General features: G+C 39.0%; 1 protein-coding gene across 5 annotated transcripts in view; it reads left to right on the top strand.

Moving 5' to 3' along the window:
* Eip93f (Ecdysone-induced protein 93F) overlaps nucleotides 1–23,643 on the top strand; it is a 143,666-nt gene that overhangs the window by 99,516 nt on the left and 20,507 nt on the right. For 2 of the 5 annotated variants that reach the window (XM_072903796.1, XM_072903795.1), the window contains exons 3-10: nucleotides 686–1,536; nucleotides 3,955–4,251; nucleotides 5,095–5,334; nucleotides 5,805–5,884; nucleotides 14,300–14,720; nucleotides 18,638–18,875; nucleotides 19,543–20,422; nucleotides 20,607–23,643. In XM_072903796.1, coding sequence (XP_072759897.1) covers nucleotides 686–1,536; nucleotides 3,955–4,251; nucleotides 5,095–5,334; nucleotides 5,805–5,884; nucleotides 14,300–14,720; nucleotides 18,638–18,875; nucleotides 19,543–20,422; nucleotides 20,607–21,900 — 4,301 coding nt within the window. In that variant the 3' untranslated portion in view covers nucleotides 21,901–23,643. Of the gene's footprint in view, nucleotides 1–668; nucleotides 1,537–3,954; nucleotides 4,252–5,094; nucleotides 5,335–5,804; nucleotides 5,885–14,299; nucleotides 14,721–18,637; nucleotides 18,876–19,542; nucleotides 20,423–20,606 lie in introns of all 5 variants that reach the window. The other 3 variants (XM_072903794.1, XM_072903797.1, XM_072903798.1) reach the window with 3 other exon arrangements.

The following is a 23,643-nucleotide window of genomic DNA, read 5'->3' as shown; positions in this document are numbered from 1 at the left end:
TACTTTTTGGAGAAACTCCACATATTTATATCTGAAATACAACTAGTATTCAAAATTACATACATATTACATTTTTTAATTTTAGTCTCTGATTTCTTGAAATAAATATATTGTTCTATAAAATTTCATATATATGTAATATGCAGTTTTAATATTATTATATTATTAAAATATTAATATTATTATATTATTTTTAATACTGATGATAGGAATAACTTTATCACTAATTATCATTAATTCTTTCAGCAATATTTTATTGATTTATTTAATGATTATGGTGCTACATTTATAACTAAAATCACATTAGTGACTATTCACTGTTTTTTTAGTGATAATACACTTAATTTATTTTCAAAAGTGACATATAATAAAGTTATTAGATATATTAAACAGAGTAAAGAATAGCTCGTTTGAAAAAATTTTCTTTAAATCTTTAGAAACACTTTATATATAATATATTTGACAAGTTTGTCACAATACTCACTATTGTGTTTTATCATTTATTTTATATTTTGATGGTAACAAATTATTACTAGTCTTATTAATTTTTGATCTTTAATATCATCGATCCAATCGTAGTGAGGCTGTCAAATATTTATTCTATCAAAAGTAGCACTTTCTTAATATACGGCTGGCGGAGGAGTCGTGTACGTCATTGTTTGATGTAGTCGCGGTGGTGTCGCAGGTCTGGAACGGGTAGCGGAGGAGTTGATGGGCCGTAGGAGATGGAAGCAATACCAGGACACCCTGTACAGCGGCACCCGCAGCAGCGAATCAGCGACGGCACAGCCCCACCATCGGCTCTATCCGGCGTTGTCGTCGTCCTGCAATCCGATACCCGGGAGCCTGGATCAAATTGGGCCGCAGCTGCATCACCCGGTATCCTCGTCGTTGCCGTCGGCGATAGCGTCGACGGCGCTGACGACGGCCACGACAACGACGACGACGACGACAACGACTCTCGCGACCAGCGTGGTGAAGCAGGAAAGCCTGCAGAGGCATCACCTGCAGAACCACCATCACCATCCGCAAGGATCGGCCCAGGATCACCATCTGCAGCAACAGCAGGAGGATTCGCGCCGTCTGAGGCCGGGCGAGATCAAAGTCGAGGCCGCCGACGAGGACCCCGCGGACGGTGTCGCGCGGGAGGACGTTGCCACCACCAGAACGATAGATACGACGACGTCCACGACGGTAACAACAACGACGGGAACAGCGGCGACGACGACGACAACGACGGTGGCGGCGACGACGACGACGACGGCGACGATCGCGTCGGCGACAACAACGGCGTCCGGCACGACGACTGTAACGACGAGACGGCGACGCGGACACCGGCAGATCGACGGGGAGGACGTCGACGGCGAGGAGGACGGCGACGAGAACGACGAGGAGACGGGACGGGGCCAAAACGAGGCGGAGAAACGATTAAAGCTCGACGTGGACGCCGACAGGTCGGCGGCCAGTCCTCACAGGACGGAAAACGATCGTGCGAATCACCCGATTGCCAACGCTACCGACACGGAAGGGACCAAGGTCGGTGTCATTTTTATTTTTTCAGCTAATAAAATAACATTTTTTAGATTAATAGAATTAAAAGAATTTTTCTGAAACAGGATGTCTCTCTACTTCCTATAGAAATTCCTTGGAATTTTCAGGGGATTTTTTTGCTTGGAACGATCAGGAAAGTCTCATGAAATTTTATTGGGATTCAGGAAATATAAAAAAAGAAATTCTCTCTTTGATAATTTTGCTCTTATACTGTAAATTATAAATATCTATCTCTGTTTATATATTTAATATCTTTCTTGCAAGGTTATCCTACTTTGATTATTTTAAAAGGAGATTTTTTTAAACTTGAAATACAGGAAAAGTAAGGAATGCGATTTATTTAATACATCGGATAGTGGTAGTAGATATATTAAAATATATCTTAAACTTTTTATATTTAAAATTTTATTAAAAAATGTTAATATTTGCAAAAGATGTAGCAATTCGCCTGTGTCTCTCCGTGCACGGGTGAATGGTGTATATGATTTCGCCATTTTGAATTTCATGGGACAGAAAAACAAATGTTTAAATTACTTATATTATACTCCTTTCGATCTGACTTTTGCCGTATTTTTGAAAATTTATGAGAAAAAATGTAAGATTTTTTGACAATTTTTTATTATATTTTTTAAACTAAAAGTATTATCAACAAAATCGTCTATCAAACCGGAACTACTGTTTTTTCTGAATGTATGTTCAGAATTTATAAGCAATTCGTTAATTGCAATTCGAGATATCATATATGTACAGCATTTTAAAAAATATAATTTTGAGAAAAAAAATGTAAAAGTTTAAAGTTTGACTTATTTTTTGTTTAAATATTATAAATTTATTTCGTCTTATTTTTTACTACATATTAATTTTAAGACACATTACATTATTTTTAGAAGCAAAAAAATTTTATTTAAAATTTTATTTTTTCAAAATTTAGGGAATAACTTTAAAAAAATTAAAAACAAGAATAACGAAACATAAATCCAACATAAAGAACAATAAAAACAATTCAGTTTTTTTCAATCACATATTAGAACGTAATCATAGCTTCTATTGAGAAGAGGTCAAAATTTTAGATAAAGAAAATTTTTACCACAAACGCTTGACCTCAGAAATGATTTTTATAAAAAGACAGATAAATAGTTTAAATTTGTAAATGGATACAGAATGCCTTAATTCCACGTACATAAACATGATTGACACTCTGCCAAAAATATAAACATCTAAATGTCATAAATAACCCGGTATTCTATACTTAATATCAGAAATAAGAAAGCGTTCGAACAAAAAGCATCGCAGTATTACATTTTGTAACCCTACTGGAAAGGAGTAAATTTGTAAGTCACAGCAACATACATAACATTTAATTTATAATAATATCTATCTACAAATCGAAACTGAGGTGTTTTTTTTATATATTTTAACGTAGATGATCAGTCGATATTTATAATTTTGACCACGAATTTTTATCATCCCTTGATTTATCAACCAATGGAGGAACGCAACAACTTCAATGCCAACTTTTATTATGTTTTGGAAAGCGATGCTACTACCATCGCGTTACCGTAATGACAAACTATTATTGACTTAAAATTTGACTTATAATTATGCGACTCCCGAATCAGATACGTACTATTAATGTAAAAAATATAGAATTAAGTAAACAAATTGTTTCTGGTTTTTTTTTATTCATGTAATTTAGCGCTGAGGAAAGTCTTAAAGTAGTCCGAAACGTTCGCGTTTATGTAATTTGTAATATAGTTTATACCCTAAATAAATCATTGCGCTCCAAGAACAGCGATTTGCTCCTATTAGCCATTATAACTGATAGTTTTTGATTCATATTATAAGAGCTTATTTTGATATTTTAATAACTTTTAAAAAAGTATAATGTGCAGTACATATTCTTTATTTTGATTTTTAGTGATGAAAAATGAAAATATAAAAATTGAAAATTTTTATTTTAAGCAAGCTATTATTCAGTTTTTCCAATACAATTGTGAATATCTACACGTGAAACTTAAGTGGTTTTGTGTTTTTGTGTTTTTTTTCTACACATGAATAAACAGAGAAAATATGTGCAATTAAAAAAAATTTATTTTAGAAAATTGCATGAAAAAATCTTTAAAATATTCTCTTTATCTGGAATTTCGAAATCCCTAGAAGGTCAGGGAATTTTCATAGATTTTTTTTTTTTGAGTTTACAAGATTTGAGTGGACATCCTAAAATAACCATCTTTTGAAAAAAGAAAAAAAAAAAAAAATATGTAATAAAAAAATAAAATCAGCAAGAGTAAACAATACAAGTTACATCTCTCTTAAATTACTAAAACTTTGATATTATCATTAAAACGAGCTGTCGCTTTCTTCCGATTTTTGATCTTCTCACATTCTATTCTCCATTTTCAGGAACGAACGGAGGAGATCGCGTTGGAGCGGGCACCGGTAACGCAGGGCTTACTGAGGGTAAAAAAGGAGGAGGAGCTACAAGAGGTGTCGGGTTCTACGACGATACTGACGCCGGCGACGGAGTCGGAAGGGACCAGGTCGGGGCTGTTATGCCGCGAGGGGAACGCGACGAGCGTCGCGGCACCGCCGTTTCTCCTTGGGAGACGCATGAGCCCGCCGCCGGAGGATTGGAAGCCGCTCGACAAGTGTTACTTTTGCCTCGACGGCAAGCTACCCCACGACGACCAGCCGCCCCTTGTAAGTAACTTACCCAGAGTTTGCCCATGGTGTGAGGTTGCGCATGGCTGAGCATCGACCTCGTCCTTCATCGCTATAACTCTGTGTATAGAGATTACAATACTCGAAAGCGACACGAGAGACACGGAAGAAAATAAAAGCTAAACGTATCATCTTCTTTTCTTTGCGATTTCGGATCTTGTCGATGTACACTATAAAATGATAACTCCGGATAAGGTGTCTGAAGTTTTTCCTATAAAGACACCCTGTCTGAATTTTCAGAAGAAAAAAATCACTCTGATGATCAAGACAGGTTGTCTGAAATTTCTTTCATCCAGAATCTGAAAATTCAGGCAAACATGTATCTAAACTCTTAGGCAATTTTTTTTTTTTTTATAATGTAACCCTGAATAACGCTAATGTCTTGCTCGTTTTATCTGTCACTTACGCAATCGCGTCATCGGAATCTCGTTTCATACCTCTCTCGATGCGCCTGTTGAGCCGTTCGCGGCCTCGAGTCTGACCCGGTCTTTGCTGCTTTTGATTAAGTCGTGCGCCGACCGCCACACCACCAGCCTCTCTCTCTCTCTCTCTCTCTCTTTCTCTCTTTCTCTCTCTCTCTCTCTCTTTCTCACAGCTTTGATCACACTTTGACGCCCCCATACAAGATTCACGAGGACTCGCGAAGGCATCGCGCCTTTTGAAAAATGAATTCGATCAGAATTCGATCCCCACATCTTTCGCATCTTTCTCGCGAATCTTTCTCCCTTCCTTTTTTTTCTCGCCATGTCCGACCAATCCTTCGCCTGATCGGCGAATCGCGCGAGCACGGTATGACACGTTTCTCCGTGTTGTGCCCCGCAGAGTCCGCAGAGCGACAGTGGTAGCAGCTCGCGATCGGCGGAGTCACCGATGTCGGTCCAGGTGGACCCGATGGCGGCGTCTGTGGTCGCCGCCGCTCTCAGCGGCACTTACCCCACCCTGCTGCCCCAATGGTGCTTACCGCCGAGGGAGGCGCCCCTCGTTGGGGTGCAGACCCACCAGGACAGCGCCGTGGCGGTCGATCAACCGCTCGATCTCTCGGCCAAACCCAGAAATTCTCAGGTAAGCGCGAGACGTTTTCGTGCTCGTTGTTCTAAATTCTCTGTGTAATGTACATTTTCTTTCTCTTTCTCTCTCTTTCTCTCTCTCTCTCTCTCTCTCTCTCTCTCTCTGTCTTTCGGCCTTGTTTCATATTTCTATCTCATAACGCTCATCCGGATCACTCTTCGGATATCCGTTGCGCGGTTCGTAAAGTGTTCGACGAAAGATTGTACAACGAGCGAAAATAACAAACTTTTTACTGATCTTGTCATCATTTACGCGTTATTATAATGTATACTGTTGAAAAAAATAGAATTTCTTTTGTACAGTGTCTTATTAGAGCTTATATTAGTCGTGTTATTAAGTGACTAACGCTGACGTCTCTAAATAACTAAGCTGTAATGCTTGCGTAATTTTAATTATTATTTAATTATTAAAGTCTGCTAATCGTTTTCTTATATTAATATTATTATTCATTTGTTTGTGTTTAGGACAACAACATATCCCTACTAGAGCAACAGAAAATACCTCTGAGAATGCCGACAGGCATCGATCCCAAGACTATTCTCAAGTAAGTATACTGATTTTTGAGTATTTCTTAAATAGTAGAGAAAAAAATATATAAAATTTCTTCTTAATCCTCAATGATTTATATACTAGCTAGCGTGTATATAAATCGACCCGATATATCATGATGCATTTAATTTAAAATTATATATCCTATGCGTTATTCATTTGATTCGTCAAAGTGATAAATATATAAAACCCAAACGGAGAAGATTAATCATCAAACAGTCGTGATTAAATCGCCGTGGAAATATAAAAGTAAAAACTGAAACTAAATCGAAGTAATTTTCGCTCATGCGAAAATTATAGTTTGACAGAAATTTCTTATTTAAACCCTACACAGCCTTCTATACATTTTATACGCATTTTTTATTAATAAATTTAATATGCTGAAAAAAATGATAGAATTAGCATTCCTTAGAGTGCGCATCAGAATATGAAAAAGGACATTTCTCTCTTTTTCCCAAGTGGAGGAAGACTCTGGGGCAAACATAGTAAGACCGTACGAGTATTCAGGTACGACAGAGGAGCGTTTCTTTTCGATGGAAAAATCGTCGTCTACCGAGATGTCGTTTTATCGCGCAGCTTTATACCTCGAGGCGAGAGCCGTCGATACGAATATGCATTCCGTACCGAACGGAAAGGAAAGGATAAAAAAAAAGGATCGCATTCCTCCTAGCGAGAACGTTGCTCGTGATCGAGTGGCCGCTTAAGCCGGCCGGGTGCGCGCGCGCGTATTTCGATAAGGCGTCGATTAAAATGCCGCCGGTAAACGACTTTCGAAAAATCGCGAAACTGACAGCCAGTCGATCCGTCCGGAATGCCGTCTCGCAATTAGGTGCCAATCACCCGCGGCCGGGCATAACCGTGATTTATCTCCCTCGTAAAGACGTCATGCGCGACAAGCGCGAGAGGAATCGTATCGTTTGCGAATGACGCTCGTTCGATCGTGTTTGCATTCGTGGCTTGTATTTTTGGACCTGTATGTGAACGCAAGTTTGACAATCTCGATAGTACAGCTAAAAACTTGTAGATATAGTTTCTAAAAGATTATTAAATTCTTCAATTATTTATAATAAATTATTTTTATTATATTTATAATGTTATAATACATTATTTTTATTATACTTATAAATTATTTTTAATTAACAGAATTATATATTTTCAATTATCTTTATTATATATCCGTCGAGTTTTATTATTAAGCGTCTTGCATTTTCATTATGCGTGTTTGTGTGAGTACTCTATGTGCACTATAATTGTAATAAAAAGCGGACAGGGTTATAGATAAAGAGCCACGGTTATCAGGATCTAAAATCGCGGTGAAGCTCAAGTTTACTTGGTGAACTTGGTCGTTCTATCAAGTCGACCTTAATAACAGTATTGTGAACATTCGACGATTATCTTAGTTCGAGAGATATGCATGTATGTCATATTTTATCCCTACAATCATTTTTCTTTTATCTCGCAAAAATTCAGTTGGATTGTAAAAATTACAATAATATTATAAATTTTAAATTTTCGTTAATTTCATTTCAATAAATAATTATAAAAAGATAAGCGGTTTCTTAAGAAATTTATATTAAATAATATTAAATTTATTACTAGAAAGAGCATTAATTAATAATGATTTATTGCAAATGTATATAAAGTTTAGAAGTTTCTGTAGAAATTTTTTCATTGCACGATGGATAAAGCAATATATATCCTTTTCTCTTGATGTAAAGGGAATGTGTTTTGATTAAACTGTCAACAACTAAGTAGATCGCTTATTGCACGGTTCTCACGCGCAAATAGTTAATATATCCAGCATTTTTAACTGCACAAAAAAATTTCGTAATACGTTTGTACGTAGTAAGCAACTGGTACCTCTGCACCGTAATAATACCGACGAGTTGCTTGAACTTTTCAACTTTGAGCTTTAAATTGCAATACGTCTGCGGTACGTACCTCGATAAATATTTAAGCAGTGCGTTTCACAGAATCGATGCACAACTCTGTTGTGGTCTCGTATGCGAAACATGATATAGCAGATTTCGTAAATCTATCCTATATAGGAATAAATGACAATAAAAAAAAAATTTATATATTTTTAAATTATTTTTAGTATAAAAAATTAAAAACTGAATTAATTATGACGATATTGTGTTTATGTTAATTTTTTTGTTCTGTATAATTCATGATAAAATTGAAGAAGTCTTGATAAAGAACACATATCGGGAAATTTCGATTTTATTTGAAAAAATTGAAATTGTTTCAATTTTTTTTATTATCAGTGTATATCAGATTCATAAAAAAATGTGCATCGTGTAATAAATGATAAGAGTGTCAGAGGATTTAATTGTTATTTCGGAATATCAAGAGCTCTTTATAGATATTGATTATTGACACTTTTCAGTGTTAATTTTTAATTTTAATTTTTCTTGCGCGAAAAATTGAAGCGATCGTTGACAGTTCGAACGAATCGCGCGAGTCGAGCGCGATGTCAGATCGTCGTACTAAAGTATCGAAGGCGTACGTTGCCCCCGTGTTTTCACTGTTTTCCCCCGCGGGACATTTTGCGCATCAAATTTTTATCATCGTCTATTATTAGTCCATCGTAATCGGCACCTCCTAACACATCGAAGACGTGGTGGGTACCTCGTGCGTATCGTGGCCTCGATTACGAGGAGCGTGTAAAGGGAGAGTGCAACTCGAAACGCAAGAAGGGGAGAAAGAACGAAGAGACGCGGGCTGCGAGGGCAGGGGTAGTAAGGAACGAGAACGGAAGAGAGACGCGAGAGACGAGAAAGATCAAAAGGGGAGAGAAAAGAAAGAGGCGAGGAAAGTTCGCGCCGACGCATGCTCGACGTAATTAACGATAAGATAGGACCATCGACGAAACCGCGCGGTAGCCGAGTCGAAATTAAAACTCAATTTAAATTAGATCACGTATATTTAATTCTGAATTCGACGGGCTTGAAAAGATGTGAATTTAAATTTACATTTTAAAATGTATATACGGGAATTATAACAGCTCTAAATATTACAAGACAAAAAATACACGTGAAGAATCGTCGTTTTTTTTTTTTTTTTTTCTAAATAAGTGCGAAGTTTATACAGTTTTTATTATTTAAAAGAATTCAAAGATATACGAGAATTATAATAATTTTTATGAATATAACAAGACAATTAAAACATATATGTCAGAAATCTTTTTGCAAATTTTACACAAATTTTGTTATTTAAAAGTGAATAAAAATCGAATATCCAAAAGTTATTAAAAGAAATTAGTAAATTTATCGAATAGTGGGAAAAGTCTGTAAACGAAGGAGAAGGTGCTGGTAACTTGAAGCATCCGCTCGTAAATTATATTACGATCAACACACAATGAGTTCTATTCCTTAGGTGAGTGCTCCGAATAAAGGAGAATGTAGGTTGGCAGTGTCGCTCTCGTACTTTTTCGTCAAAATATTGTATCTCTTTGTGAGAGGCTAATCCGTCGTGATTATAACACGTTTCATGTTTTATCGAGAGAATCTACGATGTAGCGCACTTTCATTCAAGGCACTTTATGAATGAACGTGAAGAAAATCCAGGGCTCCTCTTGATCTGAATTGGTATTAAACTTGTACATTCTTGAACGGAACAGTACTTTTCGAGCTTTTAAAAATATCCAAGCTACGTTAATTATTTTTCGATACACTCTCGGATGAATATGAATGACAATAATCCTGTTGCTTTAATTTTACTGTTACGTGTAACAAATTTAGAAATATTAATTATAGAGGTCTCTTTCTCTGTTCTCTGGTTGCACATGCACACAACGAACATGTTATATAGAAGTTTCAGTTTAATAGAGCTCTATAATAGTATATATTCAAATTAAATGCTACTTGAACACGTCAAGTTTTTGTACTTCACTTTGCTGCTACAAACTAAGCGAATCTCGAGATATTTATCATCCTCTATAAACTGACATTACGCAATCGAATACTTGAGTCTAATCGATATAACTTCATACTTTTCTCTGAACTCTCACTATTACAGCAGACTCTTTATTTCAATTGTTTAAAGTATATATTTTATGTTTGTCTCATTTAAGGAGCTGAAATAAAATATATTGCATTTCAAAAATCAAGAAATTACACGTCAAATTTTGTTTCAATATTTTCTATTCATATAGGTATCAATTAATACAATAAATATTTTTACTAATAAATTTTAATTTTTTATAGTTCAAAAAATTATAAAAATTATTATAAAAAGATTTTCGAGAGACTTGGTAATTAAAGAGGCTATTTGCGGATTTTTAATACACTGTAATATTTTAAGTAGACCATAAATTTTTTAGAAACTTTTTAGAAACTTGGGATAAGAAATGCGAGTTAATTGACTAGATCTAAGAACGTGCCCTCGCCATAGCAAGTCATAAACGAAATTAGACGTACAGTTCGCGTCCGCGATACTGAAAAATAGGCGAGCCGCAATAAAACCAGACAAGAGTAGCTGAAGCAAAACCGGTTCGTAGAAGTCTTTGGAGAAGGTTCGCTGGCCAAAGAGATATTGACGTCGCCGTCGAAGGACAAGATTATGACTATCTGGTTCGCGATTGCGTGAGTCTTGCGATTTATGCGGGAATTTACAAAAGCGAACCAGTTTAGTTAGTTCGATCGTGAAACTTTGACATCGGATGCGTAAATATATCAAAGATATTTATCTAACACGCAATCGCGTTATCGGCTAAACATTTTTCTCACGATATATTTTTTAAAAATATATTATTACGCATCGATATTTTTTAATTTCTTGTTTTAGCTTTTAATTAAGTTTCGGATAATACAGAGTTTCTACTTTCTGGAAAAACATGAAAAATTCAGAATTCTTAAGAACCTTTTTTTGTATTTGGAAAAATCATGGAATTTTATTGAGGGGAATTTCTTCAAAAATTCTTTTTAATATAAACATTTTTTTGATGTAATTTTTCTCTGATTTTATAAACAACTAGCCAAGCAAATTATACTTTTAAAATATATTATATGTATATCTGTTTTTATTTATATATTCAATGTCTTAACAAAATGTTGAATATGCAGTACATATTCTTTGTAATTTTTAATAATACAAAAATGAAAATTTTATGCAAGTGAAAAATGTTTATTTTATAAAAGTTATTAAGTTTTAACACTTGAAACTTAAACTGTGTTTTTCCTTGTATATGAGCGAAAAACATGAGAAAACGTATGGAATAAAAATTTATATTAAAGAAAGCTGTATCAAAAAATCTTTAAAATATTCTCTCCACCTGAAATTTTGCATGAAAGATCGAGGAATTTTCAGGATTTTTTTTTTACAAGATTTGAGTAGACACCCTGTTTTATTTTTTATCTTTTGCATAATACAATCAAGTGCTTTTACGGAAACGCGTCGACGATAAAATCTAAATTTCTTGTGGTTAAATACGCGCACCGCGTCATTTCATTTAGCGAATACCGTTTTCTTCGAAATTACGCGACAGCATTACTCGAGGAACGTTGAACCTGAGACTTAAACGGACGCGTCTGGTCGACCGAGTTTCCAACGACGATGACGACGACGACAACGACGACGACGACGACGACGACGACGTGGTGCATATCGCCGCGTAAAACCGCAGACGAGTCGACAAACAAAAATCGTAGATAAATCAGCGCCGGTCGATGACTGACGTAGCGGGACCTATCCGGGAGGCCACACTCCGTCGGACGAAATGCACTTTTATCAGGCGGCGCAGGTCGACGAACTTGAGACAGAGGGGGGCTCTCCCGGTGCATGTGCAGCGGGGGTGGCAAGAGGAGCGAAGGGGAAAGAGCTCGCGATGATTCCTTACGCCTCTCTCTAATCTTATCGTCGCGTACTGTGACAAATTACACCGTGGCCCGATATCCATCGCCTTCGTGCCACGTCGCGTTCTTTTATGTGCAAGTGCGAAATATTACCGGCTACTCTTGCGCCAAAAGTTGTTACATTTTTCTCGCATGTTTAGCGCGATTACAAGTGAGAGGTAGTTCACCTAATATATAAGAATCTATCAAGAAGATTCATTGTTGCGTGAAAATCAGAGAAAAAATGATTTATCGTCTTTTCTTTCCGTTATTTTTAGATTCAATTTTTTATTTACATTATTTTTTTGAGAATATCGATATGTTAAAATCTCACATTATTTTGTTTTAATTAGAATTTAGATTATATTTGATCTTCTCTCTCTCTCTCTCTTTATCTTTTATTTAAGTTACGAAACAAAAAGATTTACTACCCATCTGTTTTTTCTTTCTAGATTAAGTTTTTATTAAAACGTTTAAATTTTTTATTTACATTATTTTTTTCAGAATATCGATATGTTCAAAATGTCTCATTATTTTTTAAATTAGAATTTAGATTATGTTTGACCTTCTTTATCTTTCATTTAAGTCAGCAAACAAGCGTTTTAACGAGAAAAAAAGAAAATAATGTTAGAGAGAGAGAGAGAAAGAGAGAGAGAGAGAGAGAGAGATGTATACATAATGTACAAACGCTATCTATTTTTATAAAAAAACAAAGATCAGCTGTTTGATACTATGTTTGACATTGTAGACTGCTTAGGAATAATTCATTACGACGAAAACACTGCTTAGTAAGCATAATACGTTTCGGAAAATATGTAATCGTACTGACGTGACAATTTGTGATAGCGATAAAAAAAATTCTAGCGAAAACGAATATTAAAATTATTAATATACGCGCTTGCCTTCCGGCGATGTTAGAGCGGTTGTATACGTTGTTTTAATTCTCGTCTCTCGGCGTAGATAAATCTCGTCCATATGACGTACAGTATAAATCATGATGAGCGAAATGATATTTATGTAAATGAATTACGCATTTAAAGAGATGTAAATGCTCGAACATCTCTCCGACACGGTTTTTCTGGTCAAATATTATTGATTGCACGTGGCAGTTCGCGAAATCGTCGAGTTAACACGTCTTTCCGTCCTCACTTGAAAAACTTAATTTACATGACTGAATGTCTCGAAGGCGAGCTTAAAGTTGCGTGGATTCGCTATTCATCATCGGCGTCAAACACGTGCGGATGTCGAGACGGCCACGTGGCCATTTAATACGGATCGAGTTAGTTCCAGGGAATGCACGTGAGCTTGCGAAAAGCGATAAATCGCGATTTTGTTTTACTCGAGAATTCCGACTGGAGCGAATATTGATCAAGCCAATCGATTTTTAAATGCATGTTCCTTCCCTTGACTACACAGCATTGTTTGCTGCGAGGAGTTTAAAGATTTAACGCCAGTTATGTTTCGATTAGTGTCCTGAATGCCAATTTTAAATTGCATGCAAACGAGAGCTTTGTTGAAATATTTTATTTTTTTAGGAAATAAAAAAATAGTATGTTTTTAAGAAATAAGAGAAATAACAATTTTTTAGAATGTTTTAGAATTCTTTTTGTTTCATCGATAAAATATCGATTTTCTCGAGTGATACACCTGCTTTTAATATTGCTGTTTATATAAAGTGATACTCCGACGTTAATGTACGAAGATAAATGAGATCCATTATGATGATTGATGGAACTACTTATAAAAGCTGTATTTTAAAAGTGGATAGCGAAGTGGAAATTACGCAAAAATAAATTTTCCTATAATAAAAAGCGGTTTACATCCAACGATTTGTTTCTCTTGATCAGGGTTTACATTCCTGGAAACCTGGAATTTTCAGAAAGTTTTTTTGTACCTGGAGAAGTCAAGGAATTTTCGTGGAATTTTATTGAAACTCTCTTGATAATTTTTTTATATTTTTGTAAATTATAAATGTTATACATTTACTTCTTTATATATTCAGTCTTGACAAAATATTGAATATGCAGTATATATTCTTTAGTTTAATTTTTTAACGATAAAAAATGAAAATGTTATAAAAGTCAAAAATTTTTATTAAAAGTTATTTATTTTTTAAAGTACATTTATAAATCTAGCAATTACGTATTTTCTCTTTTTCAAGTGAAAAGCATTAGAAATAAAAATTTTTTTACTTTGGTTAGACTTTTGAAAAAAAAAAAAACAAAATAATTGGAAGCTCCGAGAATTTTTTGACAAGACTTAAGTAGATTGCCTAAGAAATTAGACACATTTTTATCTTAATTTTCATATTTATCCGAAAGTAATTTTAAACAATTTGTTAATTATCAGAGTCAAAAGTTCTGAAAAAAAGTCTGAAAATTCAGATATTTTTCTCTGAAAATTACAATGTGTCTGTAAAGAAAACTTTAGATATTTTGTCTGCAATAATTTTTTACAGTCTACATACACGTATTGAAAACTGGCTTCACCAAGATACACAGCGAATTTGATTCCCGTATGGATCAAAAAAGACATTGATTGGCCCCCCGATTTAACGTTGATTAACACTGTTTTAGCTCGTGTTACCGCGCGAAACCACGAATGACCGGACCGGTTGCGGCGGCAGCTGCGGCAGGCGTCGGTGGTGTTCCAGTGGTGGGTGCCGGGGGCGGCAGGAGGACCTACACCGAGGAGGAGCTGCAGGCCGCCCTTAGGGACATTCAGAGCGGCAAACTCGGCACGCGGAGGGCGGCGGTGATCTACGGGATACCGCGTAGCACGCTGCGCAACAAGGTCTACAAGCTCGCGATGGAGCGCGAAAGGGACGCGTCCCTGACTAGCACCCATTCACACCCTCACGAGCCCGGCGCCCCAGCCACCACCACCACCACCATCACCACCACCACCACCATCACCACTACTACTACTACAACTACAACACCATCAAATACGACCCAAAACGCCTCCGCGACCACTCCGCCCCCGCAAGTGGACGAGGTAGGTTTTGGGGACAGAAACGGAAGGATATAGCTAGAGATTTAGAGAACGAGAGAACGAGAGGAAGAGAGAGAGAGAGAGAGAGAGAGAGAGAGAGAGAGAGAGAGAGAGAAAGGGAGAAAGAAAGAGAGGGAGAGAAAGAGAGAAAGAAAGAGAGGGAGAGAAAGAGAGAGAGAGAGAGAGAGAGAGAGAGGAAGAGAGCGGGCGAGATGCAGAGAGCGAAGAGGGTGAAAACGTTCCCACCGACACGTGCCGAACTCTCCTCGTCGGGTCTCTTTCACGCGTGTCGGGTAGAAAAGCCGAGGATGCAAATTGGCATGGACGGCGATGGGGAGGTTGTCGTGAAAGAATGATGCGACGAGACATTTTCGTCTACCGAGACGACGCGCAAAGACTCTTCATCGAGTATAGTCTTATCTCCGGTGTGGTTTCCATTATCGATGTCCATTGGTCTTTATCTGGAAACGAGTCGATGGTACGAGAGAAGTGATTTCGGAATTGCTCCGTTGACTCGTCTCGGGATATCGATGTCGATAACACGGCGTTTTTTTTTTGGTATTCGCGATACGCTGCAAGTGCCTGATGGTATAATCGTTTGATTTTTCTTTTTATTTGCACAGATATTAGAGAGCATTTTGACTTATTAATTACGAAATAGGTATGAGTATATCGAAAGATTAAATCTCCGACTTTTCATCTGATATAAACAGACACGTCTCGCGCGTTGGATTTTTTCATGATAAAATATGTACAAGAGCAGCATTTGATTCGATTTTTCTTGGAAAGAGATGAAATTTATAACGACTATTTATTTAAACCCCCACCAGTAATTAGAAATATTTTTGAATTAAGTTTTAGAATATTTTAATCGTAAAAGAGTATTTAAAAATAACGAGGAAAAAATATGTAAAAATATGTTAGTAAATAAAAACAGCATATAAAATTGTTTTTAAATATAATTAATATTATTGGAATATATATCGTCAGGCACTCGAGAGATTACGCACAATTTTTTTCGAGCAAAACTGTCCGTAAACGAGTAGTAATTCTCCATGATTTAAATACATGGCGAAACAGGCCGATTACCATGCAGAGAAACGTGGAAGGGTGGGGTGGGGAGCCGAACGATGCACGAGGGAGATCTCGTTGAGGGAAAATTCGCGGATACATACCGTCCATTTGTACCTAAGTGTGGTTTTGGTTAGGAAGAACGAATGAAGCTTCCCCAAAACATACCTCTGGCACGGCGATCGTGGATCTCGCGTGGACCGAATATGTATCTCGTTATCGCGAAACGACGTCCAAAATTCGGACTCGAATTGTCGGAGCAAACTCGACAATTTCTAATCGTTAAATTAATCTAGAATAGCTTCATTATCAAATATTATTGCGACAATCCAGTTGCTTTTGCTAAATCCCATTTGTTTGCTATAATGCAGAAAATTTAACGAGGATCTCAATATTGTAATTTTATATATAAATGATATGAATCTTATCAATTCTACTAGTTTATTTCTCTTTTCTTTTTTAAATGTTCTATCAATTATGATATTAAATTAAAGTTATGAACAATTATATTAAAATATTAAAATTAATTATTATATTTAATTATTAAATATTGTATTAATTCTTTTATAAATATTTTACGTACTTTTGTGTGAAACACACACATTTGCAGAGAAAGTAAAACTATTACAAGTCAATTTTTTTTTAAAGATTTAAAAAATTTTTCTCATATATTGCGGGAAAATAACGAAGAAATTGACTTAATTTAAAAAAAAAATATCGATGGCAAGTTTTGCTCGGTGACAGCAAGAGCACGTTGGTGGAAAGGGATGGTCTACGCGGCTCCTTATCGGTCGCCGTGGTCGCTCAGTAGTGTCCAGTGTTTTTTTGCATGGGCTGTTTAACTTTTTTTATCTCACTATTTGTAGTTTAACACACGGCAACTTGGTGTCCGCGAGGTTGCAAGACTCGAGGTAAGTCTTTGGGAAGGTCGTGTCGAGACAAAAAAGAAAAAAAAAGAAAAAAAGCAAAAAGAGAAGAAGAAGTAGTATCTCTGTCCGGGCTCGATCTTTCTCTTGTCTTTAACGAGGACGTTTACGGTCCCTGTGGAATTCAATAAATGGTCGTGAATGTACGCTTCTGGACCTCGACACTCTGCATCCTCGATGTGCCGCGCATATAACCCTACCGCCGTAGAGAGACGTCCAATCAAATAATTGTTCCGAAATAGACGGATCGCAATCCCAGTGCGAACGCGCTGCCATGCATGAAACAGTCGCGATCGAAGATTACAGCAGATTAAACACAGTGGCCCGATTTAATCCTCATCACCTGATAATGTCTTTTGCCTTGATTTGATCGCGATTAATTTTGCTTAACGTGTGTAGGACAGGAATTGATCGCAATTAGATAATCGAAAATATCCAGCGCATTAAAGTGCAAGCATCTCCGATTTATCTCATCTATGTATAATTGATGTGCACCGCAATGTTTGTCTTTAGTGACTTTATTGCAATAAATTCTAATTATTAATTAGAATTTATTTGAATCTACATTAATTAGAAGAGCAGTTTTGCTTAGGAAAAAAAGTTGGATCGAAAAATTATTAAAATTCATAAAATACCCTGCATCTACCGTATCGTACTTTAAATATTCCAATCGCAACGCATGATCTGTTAATCGTGATATAGTTGTCACTTTTTTAAAAAATTATTCGTTGACCAAACTTAGCATGAGGTGCTATTTTACACGGTACAATTTGTCGAGCTCGCAAGTACGGTGTATGCACGAGAAGAGGGCGACGGTTAAAATCTCATTTTTCTTGCCTGCATTTCATGCGATCGCGTATACCGCTCGTTTATACGCATATGTACGTGGTAACCATCGTGGAAGACTGTTGCTTCACTTTTAGTGCAATGCATGCGCCTTAAACGAGTCCCCCGAGCACTTGAATTCCGGCGTATCTCGTCGAAACGCACGCCGAAGATAAGTTTTTCCCTTTATCCTAACGCGAATTTTTCCGCCCTCTTTTCCCTCTACTGGGGACTAGCGAGGAAAAGGCAGTCGCGATTATATATATATATATATATATATATATTGTAATAGAAATTATTGCCGAGAACGTTTTCCCATAAAACGTGTCGATCGCTTCTTTGAGAAATATACTGTTAGTTATTATCAGCTGATCCTGCATGGCGCTTGGCTGGCTGTTCTACATTCGATGAAGATGTATATACTGAGTGATTTGCGTAAAGTGACACTCGCTGGTTAAAATATAAATATTAGAGGAAAATGATTTCTCTTACACACACATAATTATTTGATTAAACGGACATTTTTTTTTTTTATATAAAACCAAATAAATAAATTTTCAATGATTTTCGCCAAATGTCTGGAGAAGAAGTTTTTAAGCACCATTTTCGAGATTCCAGAAATGTTTTCATCTCAAAACAGTGAAAACTGGCTCGCGATTCTCTTTACACGAAACCCAGTTTATGTAACATCCTCAAAGCCAAAAGTACCCTCTTTCCTGCGCGCATTACGCTCTTTTTTCCCCGTTTTAATACTTTTTTTAAAATATGCAATGCGGTCGCTTTACGAGAAACACTTTGTATATATTTACATGGACAATTGACACTTACACACGATACAGATACACGTACATTCCAGACACACACACCTCTCGACGAAGCACTCTCGAACAAGAAGTTGTCATTTACGAGCAACAACGTTTGCCTAATGACTATCGATGATAAGAAGAGCACCGCTTCTATTCACGTCTCCGGAGACGGAGTGGAAGCTTCTACTTTTACTTTCCTCGAGAGGGCAACTTGACCGTAATCTGCAATTTAGATGCTCTTTCACGAGCGGAGAGTATATGCAGGAAACGCTAGAAAAGATATTTTTAACAGGTGGATGACAAAGAATTATCCGGCGCGGAAGAGGAGAAGGAAGTCGAGAAGGCCCTGCTGAAGCCTCTGCTCTCGTTGGAGGATCTCGTCAGGTTCTCCGCGTTCGAAGGAACCGGTGGTGATTCCCTCAGGAACCTGCTGCAACGGGGTCACGAGACAGGAACTGAATGGCCGGGATTGGAACACGCCAACATCGGTCCTTACATTCAGAAGATGTTGGCTGCCGCTGTACCATTAGGTAAAATAAAATCTTTGCCTTTGCTTTTACCTGAGAATTACAACACAGTTTTAATTATTTTTTTTTTTTTTTTTAGTTTAGAAAGATTGGGCTTTTTCTCTAAATATGAGATAAGTCAAGTTTGTTAACGATATAATTATTAATAGAATTCGGAGAATTAGCTTGTCGTTTAAGTTATATTATTTGCGATTTGGGTCACACATTTCCGGCAGGTATTCGTTTCTTTTTATCCACTAAATATGACCAGCCAATCTCTGCGCCAAGAGAGGAAAGCCGAAAAGTGTATTACGTCGTGATAGGACTTCCAGAATCGATAGAAGCCGGGCCTTGGTCAGTTAGCTCGCTGATAATTTCTCTGCTTTTAAAGACTGCGAATTAAATTGAGCAGCTTAAATCGGAATTACGACAAATAGAAAGACAAAATGTTACAGAAACAATTACGATTCTTATTAAAATTATTATAAATTTTGATATTGAACTTTATTTGCATTCTTCGCGCAGTATTATCAACTTTAAAAATATATCTCGAATAATACATGTTATTATATAACATCATTAATCCAATATGATAATATATTTAGCAATATTATTTAGATAATTAATTAATTTCTATAGTATATAAACATTGTAATAAACGATAAATAAATAAATAATATTTTAAACGTAGGACTGGACACGCGAGACTATCGCATACCGGATGTGGTGAGGAAGCTGATGAGCGAAGATAAGAGGTTGAACAAGAACGTGAACGGCGATCAGTCGCAGTCGCACCATCAGCACCATCACCATCCTTTAGCTGCTCATCAGCAGACGCAGTCGCAGCAACAGCAGCGCGTACCCATGACGAACGATGACTTCAATCCCAACATCGAGGAGGAGGCCAGCGACAGCGCTCAGGGCAGAGCGATACTGAAGATTCCGTCCTACAAGCCCGCCAGCACGCCGGGTTGTTCCAGCAAGAACGGCGAGCCGACTTCCGCCGCGTTCGCCCAGGGCTTCGCGGCTGCCGCCTCGAGTCCGGGCCTCCTGGAGCGAGCTAGCCCAGCGTTCTCAGGCACCAGCAGCCCTACGAATTCGCTGGTGGGCAAAGCGGTGGGCGTCAATTTCCGCGACGTCATTGCCAAGAGCATCAGCGTCAAGTTTCAGGAGGGCCAAACGCCCGGCGGGACCGGTTTGCCGGGTTGCCAATCGGCCGGCGTGGTTTCGTCGCAGCAGGCTATGATGACAGACCCGAGCCCGTTCAAGAGGGGTCGTTACACGCCCCCGCAACCGCCGCAGCAACAGCAACAGCCGTCGTCGCAACAACAGCAGCAAGCCAAGCAGCAGTCGCAAGACGCGAACAAGTCGAAGCAAGGAACCGGCGGCAAAGGTACCAGACCGAAGCGCGGCAAGTACAGGAACTATGACAGGGATAGCCTCGTCGAGGCGGTACGCGCGGTACAGCGCGGCGAGATGAGCGTGCATCGTGCTGGCAGCTTTTACGGAGTTCCACACTCCACCCTTGAGTACAAAGTCAAGGAGCGGCATCTGATGAGGCCGCGAAAGAGGTAAGTCAGTTGAGCCTCTTTCTTTTTCTTCCTTTTTTTTATGAACGCAGGATGGTGGGGATATATTGTACTTAACGGGACAGATATGTATTTTTAACCATGGATTATCGATTATAAAAAATTATAAACATCTGCTAGTTAAGAGAGTTAAAAGCTATATCGCGAGCTTTTGTCTTTCTCGCAGGGACCAGAAGCAACCGGACGACAAATCGAAGGAGACCGCGACGACGGCAGCGGCGGCGGCGGCCGCCGCGGCGATGCGGCCAGGCGCTGCCGGCGTCGACAAGAAACCGCAGTTGAAACCGCAGCAGAAGCCGTTTACGCCGCCGGGCGGTATCCCCGGTCCGAACGGATTGAAAATGCCACCGTTCATGGAGGGCATGCCTCACTTGCCGTTCGCACCCTTCAACTTCTGGAACCCGGGACCCTTCATGCCCTCACCATTCATGGGTGGCGCGCCGAACGTGCCGATTCTGCCGGAACAGTACTTTGCGGCGTCGCAGAGGATGCGCGGGCTGCAGGAGCAACAACGAAACGCGGCGATGGTGCAGCAGCACCAGCAACGAGATCGCGACGGCGGTGTTGGCGGAACGCCAGACGCAGCCGGAACCTCGAACTCTCGAAGCGCGTCGATGGCGAAGGCGCCGCGTGACATGGTGGAGAGCATCTACGACGGGTCCGGAGCGAACGGCAGTTTCTTGGACAATCTGATCAGGTCGAGCCTCGAGACAGGCATACCAAGGGACCAGCGGGCGATGGCGGAGGTGAGGAACCAGCAGCAGCAGCAGCAGCAATCGTCGTCGCAGGCGCAACATCCTGAGACGATGAGTAGCAAGACGCTGATCGATCAGCTTTGCAGAAACTCGAGAAGAACTCCGCTGCCCCGGATGGCGCAGGACAGCAGTGAGGACGAAAGTTATCGAGGACCAGCGGGCAGGATAGTGCCGGAGAGGCCGGAGCGTGTGCCTACGGTTGATCTCAGCCCGTCACCATCGGAACGAGGTCGCACGGACGACGGCAGCGATCGGCTCACGTCACCACCGACGCCTCTGTCGATCTCCCGAGCGGGTAGCAGGGACGAGGATAGCACCCGCGACTCGAGAATCGATCGCAGCAGCAGAGAGCGCGAAGTTCACAACGGCGGCCAGGAGGATCGCGATAGGAAGCAGCCTTTGAACCTGCAACAGCAGCAGCAGCAACCACAGCTGAACCATTACCCGGACTTACACAACCTCTACGCCGTATCAACTGACAAAAAAAGTGCCTGTGATAGTAAGCTTATAGTAGATCATTCGAGCCAGAAGACTCAGCCGCAGCAACAACAAAAGGAATACGCTGCCGTGAGCGGGCTGGTCGTGCAATTGCAGAGGGGCTACAACACCGCGAGCGGCAGATCCGGCGAGTCGACTAACAGCCAACAGCCGGCGGCGGAGCAACGTGGCCCCGCGCTCAGCATGGAGGACTCCGTAGAGCAGTAGACGAAAGTCAGTATCAGTTATCAGTAAAGTATATACAGTTACGAGTACAGTAAAAAGAAAACAAGAGGAAACAAAGATCCGTATATACAGTAAGAGCCCACATTCCCGCCCAGATCTCTCCGCCATCTCTCACACGCACCGAACCCGTACGCCTTTTCTCGTTGTTGCTCGCCGCGAACGAGGCTTCCCTTCGCGAAGCTCGATCACGAAAGCTTTTCTTGCTGATTTCGAACGCATTTACGATGCGTTTGTGAGGAACACGAAGACGAAGGGAATCCTCGGATACGTCGGCAACGCCAAGATACTCCAGCTATTCCATATATACATTCTCCTTCTCTCTCCCACGACCTCTTCGTTCCAATCGAAAGAAAAGCAAAAGAACCCTCGAACGTTGCTAGGCAAGCGCAGAAAGGGGAAAACAAAAATGGCAATGCGTGTGACGCTGGCACAACCAATCCCCCGTAGACCCCGATTGCGATTCCGCCAGTTAACCCGCGTCCAGCTGGCCGCGGCCCGGCCGATCCTGGCATCAGGCGCGCGTGCAGAAGAGAAAATCCTTTCGACTATAGGCGAAAGCACGAATTTGGGACCGGAGTATCGCAGAAAACGAAACGGATAAAGGACACGCGCGCGCGATATATATTCATTATTCGTGCCGAATATTCGCGCGCGGGACACACGCTTCAGCAGATGCACCGACCCATTCTACAAACGCGTTTCTACAAAGCCGGACATTCCACTAAACATCTCTTTCAAACGTATCGATAAACACACACACACGCACACACACACACATACACACGACATCCACGGTGAACATATAAAACCAAGTATCTACACATCACATACGCGAGTATACAAAAATGGGGAACACAAACGAGATACTTATGCGTTGCGTGCGTACACGCGTCGTAGTCTCTACCAAGAGCTAGTTAGAGGGCTTCGCGAATTCGAATTTAAAGCCGATATCTGAAGCCTATTTTTACTTTAGACTTTAGCGAAAACTCAAAGAGAATCCCGGTGCATCCGAGTCTCTTTGGTTCTACGATCGTTTATCATAAAAAGGAGGCTCGTACGCGATGTATGCGCGAAACGCGAAAGCGTTAGCCGTTCGATGATTATTATTACGATTATTAATTAACCGCTACCACTATCAATCGGTGGACGACGACGAAAGGTCAAACGATGGAACAAAAATGCCGACGCGACAGCATATTTTTTTCTCTCTATGAATGTGTAAAATTGTCTAATGCAAAAGGGAAAAAAAAAACACTTATTACTTAACTATTAACACTACTTAACTTATAAGGAGCGACATAATTATATAAGGAATAATATATTATATATACATATATTTTTGGTCATTACACAAGGAACGTGTGCGAAGCAACAAAACAAGCCAAGGCTTTTGTTGGCGCGCGTTAAGTGACGTTTTTTCCACGAGAGGCGACAATATTTCTACAATCTCGGTTATTTCGGGCGTGTTGAATGCACGAAATGCACGGAAAATACTAAAAAGCGATCTTCGTTGTTAAACATTGCCCGTTTATTTCTTAAATCCTTTTTATAAATGAACCTTTTAACATTCTTTAAATAAGCCTAAATAATTTTAAAACTTTTTGCCATTTATTATATAAAATAATTTTTATTTAATGTATAAGGGTCTTGAAATAATATTAAATATTTTTGTATTAATTTCTATTTTAGTCTTCATCTCTTGTAGTGTTTTTTTTTTTTTTTTAA

This window comes from Anoplolepis gracilipes, chromosome 12 (genome assembly GCF_047496725.1).
Source record: "Anoplolepis gracilipes chromosome 12, ASM4749672v1, whole genome shotgun sequence".
Taxonomy (NCBI): domain Eukaryota; kingdom Metazoa; phylum Arthropoda; class Insecta; order Hymenoptera; family Formicidae; genus Anoplolepis; species Anoplolepis gracilipes.
This window is presented reverse-complemented; position numbering and strand designations above follow the sequence as displayed.